The sequence below is a fragment of the Labrus bergylta genome, chromosome 16 (genome assembly GCF_963930695.1).
Source record: "Labrus bergylta chromosome 16, fLabBer1.1, whole genome shotgun sequence".
Taxonomy (NCBI): domain Eukaryota; kingdom Metazoa; phylum Chordata; class Actinopteri; order Labriformes; family Labridae; genus Labrus; species Labrus bergylta.
This window is the reverse complement of record NC_089210.1, coordinates 15299029-15321528: the sequence shown is the minus strand read 5'-3', so window position 1 is coordinate 15321528 and position 22500 is coordinate 15299029. Positions and strand designations below refer to the sequence as shown.

The following is a 22500-nucleotide window of genomic DNA, read 5'->3' as shown; positions in this document are numbered from 1 at the left end:
ACACATCTGGTCAGAACTCGCCCTTCCACATCCTGTCATCCCTCCTCTCCCTCCTCGTGTGTGTTTGTGTGTGTGTGTGTCTCAGAGATCAAACCGTTAGAAGGCCATGGCCGTTCAGCAAGCTATTGATCTGTAGATGATTCACTGTCCGTGTGTCTGTGTGATTTACTGTTGACTGAAACTGACCCCATACACACCTACACACAGACTCACACACGACATGACATGAGAGGTTGGAGCGATAAACTCGTCTCTAAAATGTCTAAAAGAACAAGGAAAAAAGGAAAAGAAATATTTGAAAAACAAAAAGACTGCAGTTCCTCCAGTGTCCACTAGAGTCTGTCTCCTGGGGCGCTGGTGGCGCAGTGGTTGGTGCGCGTGCCCCATGTGTGGAGGCTGTAACCTCATGCGGGCGGCCCGGGTTCATATCCCACCTGTGGCTTCTTTCCCGCATGTCATTCCCCACTCTCTCTCCCTGATTTCCGACTCTATCCACTGTCCTATCTCTCCATTAAGGGCATAAAAGCCCCAAAAAATCTTTAAAAAAAATAAAAATAGAGTGTGTCTCCTGCAGTGAGTCAGTCCCCATAGAGCCCCATGTTAAAATGTCTAACTTTACAGCTGCAGTTCCTCCAGTGTCCACTAGAGTCTGTCTCCTGCAGTGAGTCAGTCCCCATACAGCCCCATGTTAAAATTTTACAACAGAAATGTTGATGTCGACTTGCTTTCCCTCTAGCTCCTCTCTCTTCTTCAAACCTGGTCACTTCCTGCTCTAGAAAAACAAAGATAGTGACGGTCATAACGAAGCTGAGGCATCTTAAGGGCAGCCAAAATAACAGGAAGTGTCATAGCGGGTTAAGTCCATTATTTCTGCGGACTGTAGATGTTAGCGTTGGCTCACAGTCTAGTTCATGTTGGGTGAGGTCCAGGTCAGTGGTCGGACTGACCTGAACCCCCGCCCCCAATAAAAAAAATACTGTTAATACTGTGTTTATTTGGAGGCTTTGGAGAAAGAGGACAGAGACACAAAGAGAGACCTGTAGACCTGGGTCGGATATATAAAAGTGCAAGAAGAAGAGAGCGGTGAAAACATTGGTGGGGAATGCTGCTCTCATTCACAGTGGCACCTCCTCCTCTTTCTCATTCCCTCAGTACACACACACACACACACACACACACACAAAGCCATCCATAATAGATGCTGCTGTAGGCAGACTGTGGAGGGTTGGACTTTATAGCGCAGCTGGATGTGCAGGAGGACGGCTGAGGAAGAAAGATGGTAGAGCAGGTACTCTGAGAATACTCTGTTATTCCTCCATCTCTCGCTTCGTCTCTATCACTCTGTCTCTCTCTCTCTCTTCCTCTCTCTCTCTCTCTCTCTCTCTCTCTCTCTGTCTCTCTCTCTTCCTCTCTCTCTCTCTCTATCACTCTGTCTCTCTCTCTCTCTTCCTCTCTTCCTCTCTCTCTCTCTCTCTCTCTCTGTCTCTCTCTTCCTCTCTCTCTCACTCCTCTCTGTTTGTGCTGCGACTGCAGAAGGCAGCATGCTCCTTTTCCTCCTCTGTGTGTGTGTGTGTGTGTGTGTGTGTGTGTGTGTGTGTGTGTGTGTGTGTGTGTGTGTGTGTGTGTGTGTGTATGTGTGTTTGCAGGGCTGCATGTTTTTTTGGCTGTCGACGTTTTCATGCATCTCTTTTTTTCTCCCTCAGTGAAAGAGTCGATGCATTTAGGCTTTAGAGAGAGAGAGCAAGCGAGCGAGGAGCTGCAGCTCTGTCTGGGAGGTGAAACCCAGAATTCAGTTTGTTGTGTTTGTTCAGCAGTTCGAGGAGAATAAGAGTGCAGGAGTGTGACGATATGAATGATACATCAGGAATTCTGTCATATAGCGTATTGTTCTGTATATGTTATCCGGCTGCTATCAGGCAGCGAGGAATCCCTTAATGGAGAGGACTCCGCTGTAAAAGATGGTGGAAATATACCCCAAAAACCAGCTGAGTGAAAACGTCATACGATCTTTCTGAAAGCCTGTATGTGTGGCTCGGTCGACTCTGACATCTGCAGGCTGAACTTCAACCACTGAATGTTTAGTGACCTCACAGAGAAGTTTGGAGAATAGTTTCCCTCTCACACGTGAAGCACACAGCTGGAGTTATCCGTCTCACCCGCTGGAAACACTCTGTTTGCTTTAAGTGGGGGCGTGGCCTGAGAGCCTGCAGGATGACGAGGAAGACACCAACTTGTTTGTAACCGTGTTAGAGTTAGAGAGAGAGAGAACCTGAACTACAGTAATGCACCTGACAGTAACCTGCTGTGTTCACCTGTTAACGGGGGCGGGGGCGGGGGCGGGAGCGGGGGCAGAGGCGGGGCAGAGGCGGGGGCAGAGTTCAGGCCGTTTGATCTCCAGGTCAGTAGATTTAGACATTGTGAGCTTCAGTGCTCCAGGTGAAGTAGAGATACAGTTAGATCAGGGGGGCAGGATTACAGGGAAACAGGGCGATGGGGGGGGGGGGAGGGCTCTAACACTAGACGGGGGTCTTCAGAAGGTTCTGTTTGTTTCTGTCTCCAGTCAGAAGCTGACATTTAAACACATCGACACGTTTGGGAGGAAGAATGAAGACAGCCTGAAAACACTTTTATAATTTTAAAAGATGGAGGAATCCATGGTGGAAGGTGGTTGGCGGTTCCATAAGTGTGACATCATCACGTGAATAATGAGCAGAGGTTCCATAAATAGTTCAAATTAAAAACTGAAAACAAAAGAAGAAATTCAACTTAGGACAGAGAAATAACACACAGAGGACTTTCTGTGTGTGTGTGTGTGTGTGTGAGAGAGAGAGACTGTATGTGTGTGTGTGTATGTGTGAGTGTGTGCTGCCACGTGAAGCATATTTCAGTCCTCTAAATGTGGTTCTCATTACACAGCAGAGCTCCAAGCCAACACTCGCTCTCTAACAGCAGTAACCTCTCACACACACACACAGCTATACACACACACACACACTCACACACACTCACACACACACACACACACACACACACACACACACACACACACACACACACACACACACTCACACACACACACACGCAGTCTCACATGTCCTCTCAGAGTGTTTCCACCTCGTCTTCTTGGTTGTATTTTTTCTGAATGGAAGTTTAAACAGTTGAAAACTCTCTGCGTCTCACTACGATCTCAGTCCGTTAGTTTAAAGACAAACACACACACACTCATTCTGACGTATATATATGTGTGTGTGTGTGTGTGTGTGTGTGTGTGTGTGTGTGTGTGTGTGTGTGTGTGTGTGTGTGTAGCTGTGTGTGTGTGTGTGTGTGTGTGTGTGTGTGTCGGTGTGTGTGTGTCGGTGTCGGTGTTGTTCTAGTCGGGTTCTTCTTGGGGTAAACTGGTTTTCCTCTGGATGTCGATGATCTCAAACATCTCACAGATCTTCTTTAATATAAAGTAACAGTGATAAACTCTGTGCTGTCCCTTTAAATTAAAAAAACTCTCTCTGTCCTCACAGGGTAACCAGGACACACCGGCCCCCCCGGATCCATCCATGGCCCAGGCTTACCCGTCCGCCCAGTTCGCCCCCCCTCCTCAGAACAGCATCCCGGCCGAGTTCACAGCCTCACACCCCCACGCTCACCCGCACTCCCACCCTCACCCGCACCAGCACCCGGCCGCCCCCCAGGACTACAGCGGGGTCCCCACCTCCGTCAGCGAGCACCCCCTCAACATGTACCAGTCCTCACAGAGCCACGGCGAGCCAGGGGGGTCCGAGCCAGGGGGGCAGACGGTCACCGGAACAGCCACAGTAAGGCATCATGGGAGAGGGGGGGGGGTCGACGTGATTTTAAACTTTCACATCTGTTTGAATTGTTGATTCAAAATGTCCGACAGTAAATATAGAAAACAGAGAGTTTCTGGTTTTTAGCGAAATTTTTACTTTTTGTCTTTTGAGCGAATTTTTACAAACAGGAAGTTAATAGATTACAAACGATAAAACAGGAAGTCAAATCTGATGTCTTTCACCAGAGTTGGTTTCAAACGGACCAAACAGCTCAGGTGTGATCGACCTTTAGTCTAAAGAGTGTCTCGGGAACACGGTTCACTTCCTGTGTTCATGTTGCACTCCGTTATGTCCTCCTGACTGCGTCTATCTAACAGACGATGGTCATTCATCATTTCTGTCTCTAATGGAAGTCTTCAGATTTGAACGCTGCGTCAGTGAGTTAATCCTGCTCATCGTCTGCTCGCCGTGTACATACATATGGATGAAGGCGTCGGCCTAACGTGTCATAAAGACGCCTCTTATATAGTAATAAAGTCTGCTCTCTTTGTTTTCTGTTTCTGCCTCGACTGCACTTAAAAACTCAAACCAGACAATAAATATTCATCAGAACCGAAGACTTCACCTCGGGGAGAGTCTAACCTCTCTGCAGACTTCCCCTGGACAAACGTTATTTATTTATACCGTTTAAAATGAAGCACGTATGAAGTGAGGGAACAAACACAGAGACTGTATTTTCTTCATCAAACTGCCATTTGTTCCTTAAAGGAGGAGTCAGTAGAAATGTTTGTAAACATTCAAACGTGGCCCCTCCTCCTGGGCTAATCTCCCCCTGAAGCCCCGCCCCCTGCAGGATGTAGTGTGTACGTTTACTGCTTGTAGCTACACTGCAAGCTGTCGCACGCTAGCACAAGCTAACCTCCGGTGTTTGTCACCTGCCTGTCCAACAGGAAGTAGACTAACTCCACGTCCACGGGTAAAAGACAACACAAGGTTCACCTTCGTTTTAGAACGAGCTTTATCTACTTGGTGTTTCTCCTCACTCTGATTATATTTTCTCTTCTTTGCTGCTACGTCCACGTCCGTCATATTCACCGCTTTGAATCCACTCCTAAACTCACTTGCTGCGCTGTCATTGGCTGGAGGAAACACACCAGCTCCGCCCACAAACATCCCGAGTCAACCAGAACAAAGCAGAACAGTAAAATCCAGTCAGAGGACAGAGTCTCTGCAGACACAGTCACCACCACACATGTACGGAGGCCCAGAAGGGATGATGGAGCAGCTTCACTTTATGAGAAGTCTGTATTTTATTTTGAAGGAGGACGCTGCTGACTCATGACTTATTAAAAGTAAAATCAACTTGACTTAATGTTGTGGAAACAGAAAAGAGGATAACAAGAAGACCTGACTGCACCTGAACGCACCACAGCTTGTCATCAGTTATAGATTGAATTTTTCTAAACTTTCATCCTCTGTTGAACTTCAGCTCTCTCTCAGCTGTGAGACGTTTCTCTGCAGCTTTTACTCGACCAGAGGAAAGAATGAGAGAGAGAAAGAATGTTGGCAGCAAGCGAACAAGACGTCAAAATGAACATCTGGAAGAAACATCAGTCCCCCCCCCCCATCATGAAGCCACCACTCACTGCTTCACCTCACTGCCACGTCTGTCTGTCTGTCTGTCTGTCTGTCTGTCTGTCTGCCGGCCTCTAAAAAGAGTGAAATATATTTTAAAATATCTGCCAAGAAAATCTGAAGTCAAGTTGTCGTTATTTTTGACTCTGAGTTTGTGAACAGTTTGTTCCTGCAGAGAGACTCAGCCTTTGTTTCTGCAGGTTAAATCTGATGCTCTCTCTCTCTCACTCTCTCTCTCTGTCTCTCTCTCTCTCTCTCTCTCTCTCTCACTCTCTCTCTCTCACTGTTTCTCTCTCACTGTCTCTCTCTCTCTCTCACTCTCTCTCTCTCTGTCTCTGTCTCTCTTTCTGTCTCTCTCTCTCTGTCTCTCTCTCTCTCTCGCTCTCTCTCTCGCTCTGATGTTGGCCGTCGTCGTGTGTGTTTGGTTTCTGCAGAGTGTGTGAAGCTCTCCTCCTCATCTCTCGCCAGGAGCCTCGAGATGAGCCGCTTTGTCTCTGTGTTTGTTTGTTTGACTCTCTGAGAGAGGAGGCAGCGAGCAGATCTGCACAGATGGCTGTGTGTGTGTGTGTGTGTGTGTGTGTGTGTGTGTGTGTGTGTGTGTGTGTGTGTGTGTGTGTGTGTGTGTGTGTGTGTGTGTGTGTGTGTGTGTGTGTGTGTGTGTGTGTGTGTGTGTGTGTGTACACTCCTTTCCATATGTGCCGGTGTATACCTAGGCGTTGCGTGGAAGACTTGCAGTCTGCTGGCCTTATGTTGCACACACACACACACACGCGCACACACACACACACACACACACACACACACACACACACACACACACACACACACACACACACACACAGGCTGTATTTTTAGCTGCCTTGAATACTCTGTGTGAGTTAAAGAAACAGAGAGGGGGAGCTGAACACATTGTGTGATTATAATTTTAGAGTAACAAGAGTCAGGCAGCGGAAACTCCCCCAAATAAATCCACATGTCTGTCACACTCTCTGCTTTAAGTTATACACACATTCTCTCTCTCTCTCTCTCTCTCTCGCTCTCTCTCTCTCTTTCTCTCTCCCCTCTCTCTCTCTCTCTCTCTCTCTCTTTGAGTGACTTCTTTTTGCAGCCGGTATTTTTCAGGGTTTTCGTTTAGCTTTGCATTTAAATCTCCTGTTATCCTCTCGCGTCTCTGCAGGAGGATTAATGAATGAACTGTGTCTGCTGCCATAAACAGACACAGAGACACCGACACTTATACGACGTATACACACACACACACAGTGGAGTCCTCTCTTGTTTAACAGCCATTGATCTCACTCACACTGAGAGCTAAAGGACAAACACAGACTGCTGCTGATACTCCACCTGACACAAACACACACGCACACACACACACACACACACACACACACACACACACACACACACACATATATATGTGACTCTACAATTAGGCGTCGGTTTCCTGTTCCCCCTTCGCTCTAGATTGTGGGAAATCATTGTCATGGATGAGCGGTAGGAGGGGGGAGAGAAAGACGAGAGAGAAAAAAGTGAAATTAAAAAAAAGGGACTTTTTAAAGAGTTTTCTTGTTGGTGCTGCTTTGGAACAGTCGACTGTTTCACTCATCCGTGGATCTTTTTAGTGAACTGGAGGCAGCTTCATAAATCTTCCTGATTGTAGTCCAGTGTAAATGTATCTCTGAGTCATGGCTGTCTACAATGAGGGAGAAGCTCGAGTCCCGCTGGCTGTGTTGTTGTCAGAGTCGTGTTTACATGGACTGGGCGGCCGGCTCCTCCCCTTGTGTATAAAAGCTGTTTTAGTCAAGGACTAGAGAGAAGAAGAACATACTCACTGATTATTTGGATATTAGTAAGAGTTTTTAGATCACTCTCATTCTGTGTCAGTTTATATGAAATGTGAAACTACGAGCTAACTAAAGAGCGCTAACATGAGCATGCTAACACAACAATGCAGGACACAGATATTTAAAGCCTGTGCATGTGTCTCTGGAGGAAGGCGAAGGCTTCAGTATGGAGGAGGTGTGGCCAATCAGCAAATAGTTTTGGTTTCATGCTGGAGCTCAAAGGCGCCATCTACTGGATCAAAAAGTCACATCTTCTTCCTTTAAAATCAGGGACTGTGATAAGGACGGTGACATGGAGGGAGACTGAGGTGGTGTTACACAGACGCTGACCTTTAAAATAAAGACACACATACAGAGAATATAAGGAATCATGCATTCATAGTTCTGGACGTTGTCTTATCCCTCTTTCATGTCTGTGTCTCTGTGTTTTCCAGCAGACAGATGATTCTGCACAGACGGACAGTCACACACCTTCACAGTGTTTACCTGAAAGCACAGACAGCAAGGCTCAGCCCAAGAGACTCCACGTCTCCAACATCCCCTTCAGGTTCAGAGACCCCGACCTCAGGCAAATGTTCGGCGTGAGTACAACAACACCATAGCTGCTAAAGTGAGACAACCCAGGTCCACTTTCAAACACTGTTTGGGTTTAAATCACCTTTTGAACATTTTATTTAACTGTTCTTCTTTGCAGCAATTTGGCAAAATCTTAGACGTGGAGATCATCTTCAACGAGCGCGGCTCCAAGGTACGCAGAGATGTCACATGTCTTGTTTTATTTGTTATTACCTTTGTAATAACTTAGTCTTCATCAGAAATGTTTCTGTTAAAGGTCACATATCCGCCTCCTCTTCTTCAGTGTAAATAAGTGTCAGAGCTCCTCAAAACATGTGTGTGAAGTCTCTTGTTCTAAATCCACTCTGATCCTGTATTTGATCATGCCTATAAACCCCTCTATTTCAGCACTGCTCAGAACAGGCTGTTTCTGTGTCTGTAAATTTAAATATGTAAATGAGCTGTGTCTGACTACGCCCCCTCTCTGGAAGGGCTTTGGTGTACTCGGGCTTTCTCGCTCCATGTCCTATTGTTTACGGTGAGAAGGCAGACTCAGAGGGCAGAACAAACACCTAGCTGTGGGAGTGGCTAGCTTTGTGATGTCATGAAGGGAAAATCTCCAAACGGCCTGTTTGAGCACACATTTTCTGAAAAGTGGAGCAGGGAGAAGACGTAGAGGATGGACTTTTCTCATCATTGGGGGGTTTGTAGACAGACTAGAGACACGTTAGAGTTAGAGGAACATGGAGAAGAGGATTTTAAATATGTGACCTTTAAGGAACACTTTTACTTCTGCTTCTTTATGTTTGATCAAACCTTGATATGTATAGGGATGAAACTAAAGCTGCACCGTTTAAAATATGTTTACAACTTTGTTATGTAAAAGAGAAAAATCCTTCACACATCTGTCTCATAGGACCGGTGTGTAGGAGAGTTATGTGTCCATCAAAGACTTAAAGGTAAACTCTTCCACCAAGCGGTCCGGTTCAGTTCGGTTCAGTATACATGTATTGGTGTTTCCACTCTCAGAAGTTTGGAATGATACCATAATAACCGATCTGCACCGTCCTGCTTTTATGCTACCCTTCTGTTGAGGTGCCAAGCGTCCCGATCCGACCTTAAGGGCGGAGCTAGACACACTGCAGTCTGTTGATTGGTGGAAAGAATCGTCACTTCCTGTGTGACAGCAGCAATAAAGGACAAACACAAATCGCTCCGTGTTTAAACATCCTGTGGATTTAAAGAGAGTAGTTTTAAGGCCGAGAGTAGCTCCACCCCATGGACGACCTCGGAGGTGCTTACCTCTGCTGGGCGTCCTCCATTGTTGCCCTTTGTTACGTGTCACGTTCTTCTCCTTCAGAGGAAAAAGCTATCGCCATCCTGCTAACACTTCGTTTAATGTGTGCAGTTAGCTGTGAAACCAAAACCGGCTTTGACAGCGTGACAAAGTTTACCTTTAAGTCTCTGACAAACTCTGTGATGTCATTTCGGTTTTATTTCTTTGTTTCTTTTTGCGTTTGTCAGACAAACAGAACACATCACCCTGTCTCAAAGACTCCAAACTTATTCTGGGAACACGAGAACATTTACCAAACAACATCCAAACCTCCTCAAGTTTTTTTCCGCCGTCCTTCACCAAATTAATCCAAATTCTTCTTCGCCAAAACTTTACACGAGTCAGCTCAAAGCAATCCTCGATTAAGTAGGCGAAGAAGCAAGGGCGCTTTATCGGGCTTACGCGGCTCAATGCTCATTTTGAACAGCTGATGACTTCACAAGGTCACGAGGAGCGAGGACGAGAACCAAGTTACAGAACGTGATGATGGAGGTTATGATTAATGAAATCAGATTTAGACATCGATGTTGAAGATTGATGGTCAAAGTGAATTCTCTTTGTTCTGTGATTCATCAGCTGATCAATAAAGGTTTATTCAAATGTCTGTTACACGATCGTCTTTAAGTCGTTAAGGCTCATTGACAGATAATTTCTTCTTTTTGTCAGATCAGTCCTGATATTAATATTCAAGTTATTCTTTAAAAAGTTCATTTTTCTTCCTTCTGCTCGGTGGGATTTGGTTCATCATGACTGCAGCACAGGAATCTAATTGCAATACCTCGCTGCAGCACATGATTTATGTCTAACTACATCGTATGCAATTAGAGCCCTGCTATTAAAGCATTTATTATGGAGGCATGTTATTAACCCTGGGGGCGGAACTTACTCAGAGATGGAGGTAATAATGGCAGAAAACACTGAAAGTGTTCTATTCTAATAACTCAAATCTTTAGTTTATATATATCAGTACTGTCTCAGTGACTTTAATGTATGTTCTGTATGATATGTAATGACGGGTCATTAACCCCGCCCCCTGAACCGCTAACGTCCAATCATTACAGAGCAACAGAAACTCAAATTGGTCCGTCAAGCGTTCACTTTCTGCCCATGACAAAACACCAGCTGATGCTTCCTGCAGCATGAAACCTGTGTTACCATAGCAACAATAATATACCTCCACTTAATAAGACCTGGTCCTGATCCTAGCTAGCAGGTCATCAGACTGGGACCTGGTCCTGGACCCTGAAGACGGGATCAGGACCAGAGCAGACCACATTTTGACCTGACAGCCAATAGCAGCGTAGGAGAAATGGCGCACACTGTTTGACCAGTGTTTCATCATGTTATTGTGTTCAAACTGTTACTAACTGTGTTCTTATTGTTCCCTGTGATGTCATTAATTTGATATAATCTGCACGCCTCTCTCCGTCCTGCATGCAGGGTTTTGGGTTCGTAACGTTCGAGCATAGCGTGGACGCCGACAGGGCCCGAGAGAAATTACATGGCACCGTGGTAGAAGGCCGTAAAATAGAGGTGCATGTTCTCAAATATTTTTACTTCCTGTCCTCCTCTCCCTGTGTGTGTGTGTGTGTGTGTGTGTGTGTGTGTGTGTGTGTGTGTGTGTGTGTGTGTGCGCGTGCGTGTATATTTGTCTTCTGCCACATTCCACCTCGTCATCTTCCTCTCGACATCAAACTGTCACATCATACCAGCGTCATCATTGTGCTGTTTGAACCCTCACACATGTTGACCTCCTCTGACATCACTGTGAGCGACTTGTTTACTTTGGCTTTGTTTACTTTTTGTGTTTGTTCTGTTGGACCTGATTTAATAAAGGTTTAAACATTCAAATCTTCTTAGCTTCACAGAGAGAGAGAGATTTGTGTTTGGCTTCTCGATGTGTGCTCTAATGTTTACTGAAGACAGAAGCTTTAAAGTCCAGGAGAAAGAAAGGTTCACCACTAACTTGATTCAGTAGCATGATGGTACCACAGTGCTTCTTCACTCCAATGCTTGTGTCCACTCGTCTTGAAGCATAACTCTGTCCAGTCTTGACCTGAGTTTCCATATGATGAGCTTAATACTTTAAACTAGAACGGAGAGTCTGTCAGCCGAACAAAGGGGGCATCCTGCATGGAGGGGGATGGGTTGGGCAAATCAAAGTCAGGTTGCCATGGGAACTTTGATTGCTCGTCCCTCGTACCAAGTGTTGACTTAAAGTATGACGTGGATGAAATCAACCACCTTCTGTATAACGTCTTATTCCCTTAAACGCACAGTAGGGGGCTCTCAATCAAAACAATAACAAAAGGTCATGTCGAGGCTGGCGGGGAATCATGGGAGTGATTCTCTCTGCTGCTGTTCCCCTACATAGAGCTTGTCCTTGACTCATAATGCAAATGTGAGTGAAACAAAGGACAGGCTCAGGACGGGATATCGCGATCTCCAGAGCTCTTTGAAGACTTTAGATGTTAACATTCAGACGTCATTATCCATTAATGTCTCAGAATGGATCATCATGGTGTAGGGAAATTGGATACCAGATAGTCCCTTTTATTTTGTAAATTTGGGAGTAAAAATGCATCCAGACTTTTTACTGTGTTTTTTGTTTTGTCGTCAGCTGCCATCTTGGAAATATCTGAAACCAAACCATCCATCCTTCTTCCTCTTATTTGTGGTGGCAGGTCATACCAAGAGGTGATGGGGTCTTATGTCAAACTCTCGTGGTTTTCCCCTCATAACCTTGAAACTTCTGAATTGTTGCTGCTTCACCAGAAGTCTCAGGTGACACGCCCCCTCAGGTTACTTAAACCAACATGGACCAGTTTGAGCTTCGAGTCTCTATATCGTTGGCTCGTTCAGAACAAAATAACTTGAGTCCAATCAGCCTCAGCTTTTCTCAGCCTTGATCCATTTTTTTAAATGATTTTAAGCGACCTCCGTTTCAAATAAAAGAACAATTAAAGGTGAATAAACGTTTTCTTCCCTCTGTGCATTCAGAGTGTTCTAGAGGACCCTCTTTCAGGTCCAAGTCGTTCAGTTATCTCCCCAGTGAAGAAAATAGTCCCAATCAATCAGTGTGATGGAAGAAGCAGCTTGTGTGGTCAAAGTGGGAGGAGTTATGCTTCAAGCGGGCAACTGGCTGATGTAGAGAGAGCTGAAAGAGAGAGACTGTGCAGAGGAATGAGTGCAAAGTTTTTGTTGTCCTCGTGAGTAAGACGCTGCTTATTCCTTTCTCATCCCCCCCCTCCCCCCCCTCGACATCCCTCCAACCGTAGCTTTGTGTAGGGCCCCATCCAACACAGTTACCACGGTAACAGTACACAAACAAGTGGGCGGGGCCTAAAAAAAGGTTTGGGAATGGTAAGTGTGGGCGAGCAAGCCATTCTGCCAGCATTTCCTCTCTCTCTCTCTCTCCTTCTCTCTCTCTTTGCAACGCTGAAACTCACGTGACATTTCTTTTTGACTTGTGGTTGAGTTGTTCGTGGACATACATATTTTTCTTGCGTGTCGGCGTGCGTGGTCTCCCGACGCTGCGTGTTCTGCGGGTACTGACTATGACATGAAATCGTTTGCACATCTATCAAAGATTGTTGGAAACCCTTTTTATTCCTTTCAGACAATGCACCCTTTTTTTACTTTCCCCTGAAAGCTGTTGTTTTGGATTTGGAATGATCTGATTGGTTGATTGACTTGGTTGGTTTCTTTGAGTCCCTCTCTTTTCTTTGGTTGTTTTTTTAATGATTCTTGCGATGAATTCGAGAGGCTGTTGTCTGAGTGTGAATGCCTTGTGTTGCTTTCGTCACAACAGTTCTCTTCACGTTTTTAAGGTTGACTTGATGTTGCATAATGCTCCCAACATCCCCCCCCTCCCCCGATGACATTTCCTTTGTTTTCTCTCCTCACCACCGCATGCATCTATACATTTACAAAACATCACTATGCCGAGTGCATCTGTTGTTTCTTTTGTCTGTTATTGAAATGTCACAGTCATTGGGGAGAGCATGCTGGGAAACCTCATAACCATGGAAAATATGCAAATGAGGAGGATTTGTTTCGGATGTGTTTTTCAGTGTTTCTGAATGCTATTTTGAAAACACACAAACAACATGGATGTTTGCCATGATACAGTGAACTGCTTTCTTTGTTTACAACATGATGAACGTGTGCATGCAGATTTACACGTGTAGCGTCTGCTGCTAAAGTCATGTGACTGATGGGCGTGTCTTTATCTGCTGTAGGTCAACAATGCAACAGCCCGAGTCATGACAAACAAGAAGACCGTCAACCCATATGCAAACGGTAAGAAGCACATGTTACATTTAATATAGTATAATATATATTTAATAATATAATGTTCCAGTGTTAGAACTTTGAAATCCAGCGGACTGAATAAAGTCACAAGCTAAAGGCTCTTTGTTCGACACGCACACGGACACAAATGGAGCCTTCTGTCCGTACTCTGCGTTCATTTTGTATTTCTGCAGGGGTTCAAACCAAAGGCTGCAATACCACCAGACATCATGGGGGGGCAGTGTGGAGCAGTATAAGCCAGAGCAGCCAAACACAACAAAGAAAACATGGTGGATGTTTTTAAAGATTGAGCAAGCTGGTTATGAACGATGTTAGCTCGCTGTGCAGAGGGACAGATGGGGACTGAAGGTCAGCTGGAGGTCAGCTGAAGGTCAGCTGGAGGTCAGCTGAAGGTTGGCGAGATGGTGCCCTCTAGTGGACGCAGTATATACAGGTAGTGACAGTTAAACCATTTAAATGATAAAAGTTTGCTCTCCTGGCGCCCCCTCGTCTTCAGACTGGTGAACATGTTTGTATTTTTGAAACTCATGAAGTCAAAAGTTTTCTTCTCGGCGTCGTGTTTCACTTGTGAGTCAGAGGACTGCACACTCGTCCCACATTGACACACGTTGTCACCATCACCCCCGTCTGGGCTCTCTTCACTAATCTGAACTGATCAGCTGATGTGCTCATTGACAGCCCCCCCCTCGTTAAAGACCCTTCGAGTGGCTGGGGACGACATCATTTCTCGGTGCCAGAGTCGGATAGAGTCTGACAGGAAATGACCACGAGGCAGCGGGCGTGGGTCCGATCGACAACACTGTCAGAGCGGATAATCAAGTGTTTCAAAATTCAGTCAGGCGGTCCCATCGGATTCTCAGATTTGGTTCAACACGCAACGCCGTGTCTTATGACCTCCGTTCTTATACTTCCTCTTTGAGGAGGCGAGGACGGAAAGATGAACGACGGCTTCACCGCTTTGAGAGAACTCGAATGATCTTAGAACCAAAATAATTAATCATGCACAATGAAAAAAGCTGCAGAAGGAAGTCGTCGTCGTGGAGCACATTTGTTAAAGTCTGATTTTTATTAAAGGTCAGTTTTTAGTGGTCAAAAGGTCAAAAGGGGGCGGGGTTTAGCCAGACTAGTTTTATGTCTTTCGGGAGAAATGTTGGTCCATCAGATCGTCCCTCACTTTGGTTTACCTGAATGCATTCTCTCTGTGTGTGTGTGTGTGTGTGTGTGTGTGTGTGTGTGTGTGTGTGTGTGTGTGTGTGTGTGTGTGTGTGTGTGTGTGTGTGTGTGTGTGTGTGTGTGTGTGTGTGTGCTTTTCAGGCTGGAAGTTGAATCCAGTGGTCAGCGCTGTCTACAGCCCAGAGTTCTATGCAGGTAAGAGGACTTCTCCATCTGTCACCATCTCCTCCTCCTCTTCTTCCTCCTCCTCCTCTTCCTCCTCTTCCTCCACCTCCTCCTCTTCTTCCTCCTCCTCCTCCTCTCTCCTCTTCGTCCTCCTCCACCTCTTCCTCCTCCTCGTTCTTGTTGTTCTGTAGTTTCTTCCTCGTCTTTACTTCCTCCCCATCTTCTCTGACCTCTGACCTCCTCCCTCCTCTGCGTTCTCTCTGAGCAACATGCATCCAGTCAGATTCTGTTTTTAGCCTCAGAACTCTGCTGAGTCGCTCGAACGCAGCCTCACGCTGTCAAATCTGCTGCGAAACAAACAAGACGTCTTTGATCAGCCCAGAACTCTCCCCCTCTCCCCTTCCACCATGCACCGCCCCTCCCCCCTCCTGTCATTAAGCTTGGCCATTAAGGTGAAAAATACCTGGATTTGGAGATAAGACACAGATAAAAGAGTGTGACAGAGGAGAGAGAGTAGAGGACAGGAGAGAAGGGAGTCTAATTGTCCATTTCTGCAAGGACATGAAACGGTTTGAAAGATATTTTGTAAATTAAAATCAATATTTTCAATTTCTGCAGACAGTCGTTTACCTAATTCACCCTCACATTATTTTAATTACTAAATGCTTTCTATTGATTTACCTTTGTTTCACCTTTCAAGTACTCAAAATGCCATTGGGCTGTGTGTGTGTGTGTGTGTGTGTGTGTGTGTGTGTGTGTGTGTGTGTGTGTGTGTTGTGTGTGTGTGCGCATGTTTTACCATGTGGACAGAGTAGGAAGCTGTTATGAGCGAGCGGGTAAAGGGCCAAGGGTTGGAATCAAACCCTGGCCGCCTGCATTGAGGACTATAACCTCTGTACATGGGACAGGAGATATAACCGCTAGGCCACCAGACGCCATATTAATGAGGTGGTTCAGGAAGTGTTTGACGTGTGTGCAGAGTTTGATAAGTTAATGAAATCTTTGATGCTCAAACAAAGAGCTGCTCCTTCGGTATCGCTCAGTGTGTTTCCTCACTCGTCTTCATTTAGTGATCAGAGTGACCTCGAGCCGTCCCCGTGACTCTGAGGTCTCTTGGCCGCTCGCTCCCTAAAATCAAGGTGACAAAAGATGAATAGGAACAATTAGCGTCCTCACTCGTCTCCTTGTCTCCCTTTGAGAAACTCCTCTCCTCTGGCTCAAACCTTCCATTTTTCATCAGGTCAATGAATGATTCACTGTTTCTATTAGCATTTTATTAGATCTCCTTTTTGAAGAGATGTCTAATTAGGACTGGAAATGGCACCTCCATCTCCGTCTCAACCTTCACTCACCCTCGCTCTCAAATTAAGCTTTGTGTCAGTCGTCCCCATTAAGATTAATGATAACTTCATAACAATAGCTCTGCACTCGCCCTCCACACTCCCTCTCTCTCTCTCTCCCTCTCTCTCTCTCTCGCTCTCTCACCCTCTCTCTCTCTCTCTCTCTCTCGCTCTCTCACCCTCTCTCTCTCTCTCTCTCTCACTCTCTCACTCTCTCTCTCTCTCTCTCTCTCGCTCTCTCACCCTCTCTCTCTCTCTCTCTCTCTCTCTCACTCTCTCACTCTCCCTCAGTGGATCCAGGTGAACCATTGGTTTGTTTAACACACCTGAATGGAGCTCTGCGAACTCTGCTCGTTGGAGAGACGCCTTTTTGGTGTCAGATGGATTCATTGATTTATTGATTTATTGATTTATTGATTTATTGATTTATTCGCCGACTTTCTGCAGACGATAAAGCTACTAAACATGACGGCACGGCTAACGATATAAGCTAATGTTACGTCTGAGTCAAAAAAGACATAACGCTCCGTACTCCATGTTGGTGTCCTGAGAGGAAACGAGATTCAAAAATATATTTTTGGTAAATCCGCCGGTGAAGAGGACTGACCAGGAATATAAATGTGTTTATCTGACTGATGTCTGTTCCGTGTCTCCAGTTCCAGGTTTTCCTTACCCAGCAGCCAGTGCAGCAGCAGCGTACAGAGGAACCCACCTACGAGGTCGAGGACGGACCGTCTACAACACGTTCAGAGCGGCCGCTCCGCCCCCCCACATCCCGGCGTACGGAGGGTGAGCGCCCCCCTCCCCCTCTTCATCTTTAAAGACAGTACTGAATCTGAGTCAGCGGGGTGCTGCATGCCGGCCTCACAGTGATAACACACCCCTCACCTCCACAGCATGCTCGACCAATCAGAAGGCATGCTCCCTGACATGTGACTCTGCAATCACTCATGGGAAATGACTGTCAATCTGGCCTTGTGCTGTGGTGTCACTGAGCGGGGCTGCGTTCATGGTGGGATCGGGGGTCCTTACTCTGGGGTTAGACCAGCTCCTAAAATAACCAGAATCAAACCCTTAAAGTTCACAAACAGGAAGACTCGCCCTCCGAGAACACGTGACCCGGAGCCGAGCAGCTCTGCATGGGTCTGTAAACCTTTCTGCGTTCTAACCTCTCTCCATTTTTCAAAAGCATCTCCAATATTGATCCTAGTTTGAGCACGTTTCTGCTCGTGGAGCTTATTAGAAACATGCAGAGGCTTTTTAGGTCGGGTACAATCACTTCTATCTGAACCACTTCTCTTGCCCGCTTCCATCGCTGCAACACCTGTTGACCTGATAACTGCTCTCATATCTGCCAAACCGAGGGGCATCCAAAACAGCCGTGTGGGGGGGCCTTAAAAGCGCCTACCTTCTCTGGTCCAAACAAATCCAGAGCATTCAGGACCAGAATCTAAAGTTAGAAGGAGGACATACTGGCTGCTGCATTGTTGTCAGAGAAGCCAGCACTTCAACATAGCATGTTTCCTTCATGTCTGATCATATAGTAAGCTCACTTTATCATTTCACTCACTACACATCTCACTGACTGGACCTTTAAAGAATCATTTTCTCCTGTTGAAAAAGAAGGAGAAGGAGAGCTTAGCGCTGCTCACTCATGTGAACCAGACGTCTCTGTCTTTATAAAAACACAGTGTGTGCAGTTAGCAGAACAGGAAGTAGACTCTGTTATCTGTTAAAGGGCTGAATATAATCTTCACCCCGTTAAGAGCACGGTCACCGGCAGCAGCAGAGAGGGTGAGGCGGGTGAAGCGGGTGTCTGGGTGACACTCCTGTTTGGTCCTGACACAGAGATTTGTGCCACAGATTGTTCTTTCATTAACGCTGCTGCACCGTTTAATTGCCCCCCCGGCAGTCTGACGGTGAATTATTAATGTTAGTCGTGATGTATTTTTATTAAAACTGTCTCAAGTGGTGACGGGCCGACTTTAAATAAATCCTCCAGCACAGTGTGTGTGTGTGTGTGTGTGTGTGTGTGTGTGTGTGTGTGTGTGTGTGTGTGTGTGTGTGTGTGTGTGTGTGTGTGTGTGTGTGTGTGTGTGTGTGTGTGTGTGTGTGTGTGTGTGTGTGTGCGTGTGTGTGTAGGAGGTCTATAGCATTGATGAGTCTAAATGTTCACTTTGCTGTTCTGCACAGATCGTTGTAATGAATCAAAGTGCTCTGTGGGCAGCGTGACATTTGAGAAGTCATTGATTATCAGAGAACACGCGGACATTGTGCGGTCATTTATTGACGGATGAAATTGAAGCGGGACCCTCTGAGGCGCTCTTCATGTGAAGTAGAACTCCATTGTAAAGCAGCGTGTAGGTTTCATTGGACGGTAGATGAGATTGGAATCAGGGTTAGGGTTAAATAAAAGTGTAGGAGGAGAATCTGTGTATGAAACTTTCTGATTGGATGCTGAGCTGTAGATTATTTACATGTAAACATGTAAACACAGCAGTGAGAGTATGTTGGACCTTACTCAGCCATCGGGCGGCTGTCCTCGCCCGTCTCTCCTCCTGTCGGCCGTCTTCTGAGCGTGCAGACGGGCTGCATGTCTACATGCACTAATCTGGATGTTTTTGTTTTATTGTGTGTCTGTTTGTTTGTTTGTGTTTGCATCCTCTGCAGTGTTGTTTACCAGGATGGATTTTATGGTGCAGATATTTATGTAAGTATTATTTACTGGAATGACATTGCATGCTACACCGTCATCTCTGTGGTTTCTGCTCTGATGCTGCCCCCCCCCGACCCCGAAACACTCAGCTGCAGCAAAGATGGCCGCCTGAAGAGAGATGTAACAAACCTGAGCAAAGACTGAGAGCGAGACAAGAGCTGCTCTCTGACAAAGAGACAAAAATGTTTCTACACCAATATCTCCGTCTGATTTTATTTTGAAGACAGTTTTCAAATCGACTAATTATGCTCAGACAGAAATAATGCTCACAGAATAAACGTCATCACTTCTTATGTCATCGGCAGTAAAATATCAAGTTAGAATAAAACATCCGGAACGACATTGAAGGGGAAACCAAGAGATTCATACGTTTTTAAATCGTGCAAAAACACAGATTCTGATTTCAAACTGTTTTTGAAGAACAAGAGTAACAAGAGTTACTGCAATTCAAACAAACACAACTCACACACACAGGATTTAGGTCTCATGGAGAAACTGGATGTGGTGTGTATGTGTGTGTGTGTGGGTGGGTGGAGAGGGTGCTCAGGTATCTCCTTCAGCCTTCAACCTCCTTGCCCCCCATTAGCCCCCGTGCTCCTCCCACAGGGAGTGAGTGAAATTCTGTAGACTGAATATTTAACATTCATCATTTCAAAGGGGAGCAATAACCTCTGATTTCTGCGTTCATAAAAAGAGATATGAAAACAGTGTGCAGACTCAGACACATGTGAACCGTCTGTTTGAGTCTCAAGAGTTATATGAGGTGTGTCTGCAGCAGGAGTGTGTGTGTGCAGCAGGAGTGTGTGTCTGCAGCAGGAGTGTGTGTGTCTGCAGCAGGAGTGTGTGTCTGCAGCAGGAGTGTGTGTGTCTACAGCAGGAGTGTGTGTGCAGCAGGAGTGTGTGTGTCTGCAGCAGGAGTGTGTGTCTACAGCAGGAGTGTGTGTGTGCAGCAGGAGTGTGTGTGTGCAGCACGAGTGTGTGTCTGCAGCAGAAGTGTGTGTCTACAGCAGGAGTGTGTGTGTCTGCAGCAGGAGTGTGTGTGTACAGCAGGAGTGTGTGTCTACAGCAGGAGTGTGTGTGTCTGCAGCAGGAGTGTGTGTGTGCAGCAGGAGTGTGTGTCTGCAGCAGGAGTGTGTGTGTCTGCAGCAGGAGTGTGTGTGTGCAGCAGAAGTGTGTGTGTGCAGCACGAGTGTGTGTCTGCAGCAGGAGTGTGTGTCTGCAGCAGGAGTGTGTGTCTGCAGCAGGAGTGTGTGTGTCTGCAGCAGGAGTGTGTGTCTGCAGCAGGAGTGTGTGTGTCTACAGCAGGAGTGTGTGTGCAGCAGGAGTGTGTGTGTCTGCAGCAGGAGTGTGTGTCTACAGCAGGAGTGTGTGTGTGCAGCACGAGTGTGTGTCTGCAGCAGAAGTGTGTGTCTACAGCAGGAGTGTGTGTGTCTGCAGCAGGAGTGTGTGTGTACAGCAGGAGTGTGTGTCTACAGCAGGAGTGTGTGTGTCTGCAGCAGGAGTGTGTGTGTGCAGCAGGAGTGTGTGTCTGCAGCAGGAGTGTGTGTGTCTGCAGCAGGAGTGTGTGTGTGCAGCAGGAGTGTGTGTGTGCAGCACGAGTGTGTGTCTGCAGCAGAAGTGTGTGTCTACAGCAGGAGTGTGTGTGTCTGCAGCAGGAGTGTGTGTGTACAGCAGGAGTGTGTGTCTACAGCAGGAGTGTGTGTGTCTACAGCAGGAGTGTGTGTGTGCAGCAGGAGTGTGTGTCTGCAGCAGGAGTGTGTGTGTCTGCAGCAGGAGTGTGTGTGTGCAGCAGAAGTGTGTGTGTGCAGCACGAGTGTGTGTCTGCAGCAGGAGTGTGTGTCTGCAGCAGGAGTGTGTGTGTGCAGCAGGAGTGTGTGTCTGCAGCAGGAGTGTGTGTCTACAGCAGGAGTGTGTGTGTCTGCAGCAGGAGTGTGTGTGTGCAGCAGGAGTGTGTGTCTTCAGCAGGAGTGTGTGTGTCTGCAGCAGGAGTGTGTGTGTGCAGCAGGAGTGTGTGTCTGCAGCAGGAGTGTGTGTCTACAGCAGGAGTGTGTGTGTCTGTAGCAGGAGTGTGTGTGTCTGCAGCAGGAGTGTGTGTGTGCAGCAGGAGTGTGTGTCTGTCAGAGCAGAAGGATGGACAGAGAGAGCAAAGTCCTGCTCGGCCTCTTTCACTCTGAATCAGTGAATGTGACGGATTGGAATGTCTGTGTGTGTGTGTGTGAGAGAGTGTCTTAACCACACACACACAGTCACACACAGTCACACACACACACACACACACACACACACACACACACACACACACACACACACACACACACACACACACACACACACACACACACAGAGCTGTAGTCATTAGTCACTCAGTCAGCGGTGACAGTCCACAGATGCTGCAGACTAACCTGTTCATCTTTCTGTTCTCAACATCAGTTACTCACCTCAACGCTTTATACACACACACACACATACACACACACACACACACACGGTGTACCTGCGTCAATGTGTGTGTAGAAGGTGAGATGATGGGAGGAGCTTACTGAAAGTGTGGTGACTCAGTGAAAATAAAACTAGAACTCGTTATTTAAACTAGATTAAAAGTCAAACAAACTGGTTTAGATTATTTCATAACTAAAGTTCAGTGCTCTGTGACATCTGAAGATATGGGAGGGGAGGGGAGGGGAGGGTGTGACGTTTATTCCCTGAGATCGCTGCACGACCATAGACTGTCTGCACGCCACCTCTACCATCTCCTGCTGCTTCCTCTTTGTCCCTCCGGTTCCTCTCATGGACAAACTCTGCTTTTCACAGAAATATTGCATCCGACGCTCAGCAGGGCAACCAGAGTCAGTGCTGTCAGATGGGGCCCCCTTAGGGAGGTTTCCTACTGTCATTGCAAATTTTGCAAATCTTGAGCCACTACTGTGGTTAAAAGTTGGTCAGCCGTCGGGCGCCCCCTACTGGCCTCGTTTAACACAAACTCTGAAGTCGCTGAGTCTGTGTGGTCACGCTGCGCTGCTGAGCGGGAACATTTCTTCTTCACATCACAGAGCTCTTATTCTGCGTCTCCTCTCTGACCTGAGATCATTCTCTCTGCTCTCTGTGAGCCGCGGCTTCATGCAAAGGATTCTGGGAGTTAATTGGTTTATTTCTGCAGCTCACAGAGAGAACACTGAGGTCATCATTTGATTCTTTTAGTGTTTAATATTTTCTCTTTGATTGAAAAATCCTTTAAAGTGACAACAGGCTGTAAATCATGAACCAGCCGACCTCGAATGCATCACACTTTAATCACATGAAACAACACAAACAGTTTATTTATGAAACATCATATTCATCATGTGGGGCGCCTTTAGTACTGCCATGAGGGGAGCAAAGGGTTAAATGTTCCAGGCTCGGTGTAAACTGAAGAGACATCTGAACAGCCGTCTCTGCAGCCGAAACGAGTCGTGTTTGTGTTCTGTGTGTTTGTGTTTGTGCTAAACGTTTACACACGATTATATGAGAGTGTAAATCTGTGCATGTTTGTTCAGCAGCTCAACGACTAACCACAAGAAAATGATGAGTCATGCATGATGTGCATGCAAAGTCAACCATATGTAAATAAGAGCGTTAAATCCAACAGGAAACTTTA

General features: G+C 46.4%; 1 protein-coding gene across 15 annotated transcripts in view; it reads left to right on the top strand.

The window, feature by feature from the left end:
* The window catches only part of rbfox1 (RNA binding fox-1 homolog 1), a 102745-nt gene that overhangs the window by 73239 nt on the left and 7006 nt on the right, over nucleotides 1–22500 (top strand). For 7 of the 15 annotated variants that reach the window (XM_065964718.1, XM_065964723.1, XM_065964725.1 and 4 more), the window contains 8 exons: nucleotides 3516–3809; nucleotides 7702–7848; nucleotides 7962–8015; nucleotides 10599–10691; nucleotides 13400–13460; nucleotides 14787–14840; nucleotides 16807–16939; nucleotides 18821–18860. In XM_065964718.1, the coding sequence (XP_065820790.1) occupies nucleotides 3516–3809; nucleotides 7702–7848; nucleotides 7962–8015; nucleotides 10599–10691; nucleotides 13400–13460; nucleotides 14787–14840; nucleotides 16807–16939; nucleotides 18821–18860 (876 nt within the window). Of the gene's footprint in view, nucleotides 1–1139; nucleotides 1289–3515; nucleotides 3810–7701; nucleotides 7849–7961; nucleotides 8016–10598; nucleotides 10692–13399; nucleotides 13461–14786; nucleotides 14841–16806; nucleotides 16940–18820; nucleotides 18861–22500 lie in introns of those variants that run through there. The other 8 variants (XR_010668876.1, XM_065964722.1, XM_065964721.1 and 5 more) reach the window with 4 other exon arrangements.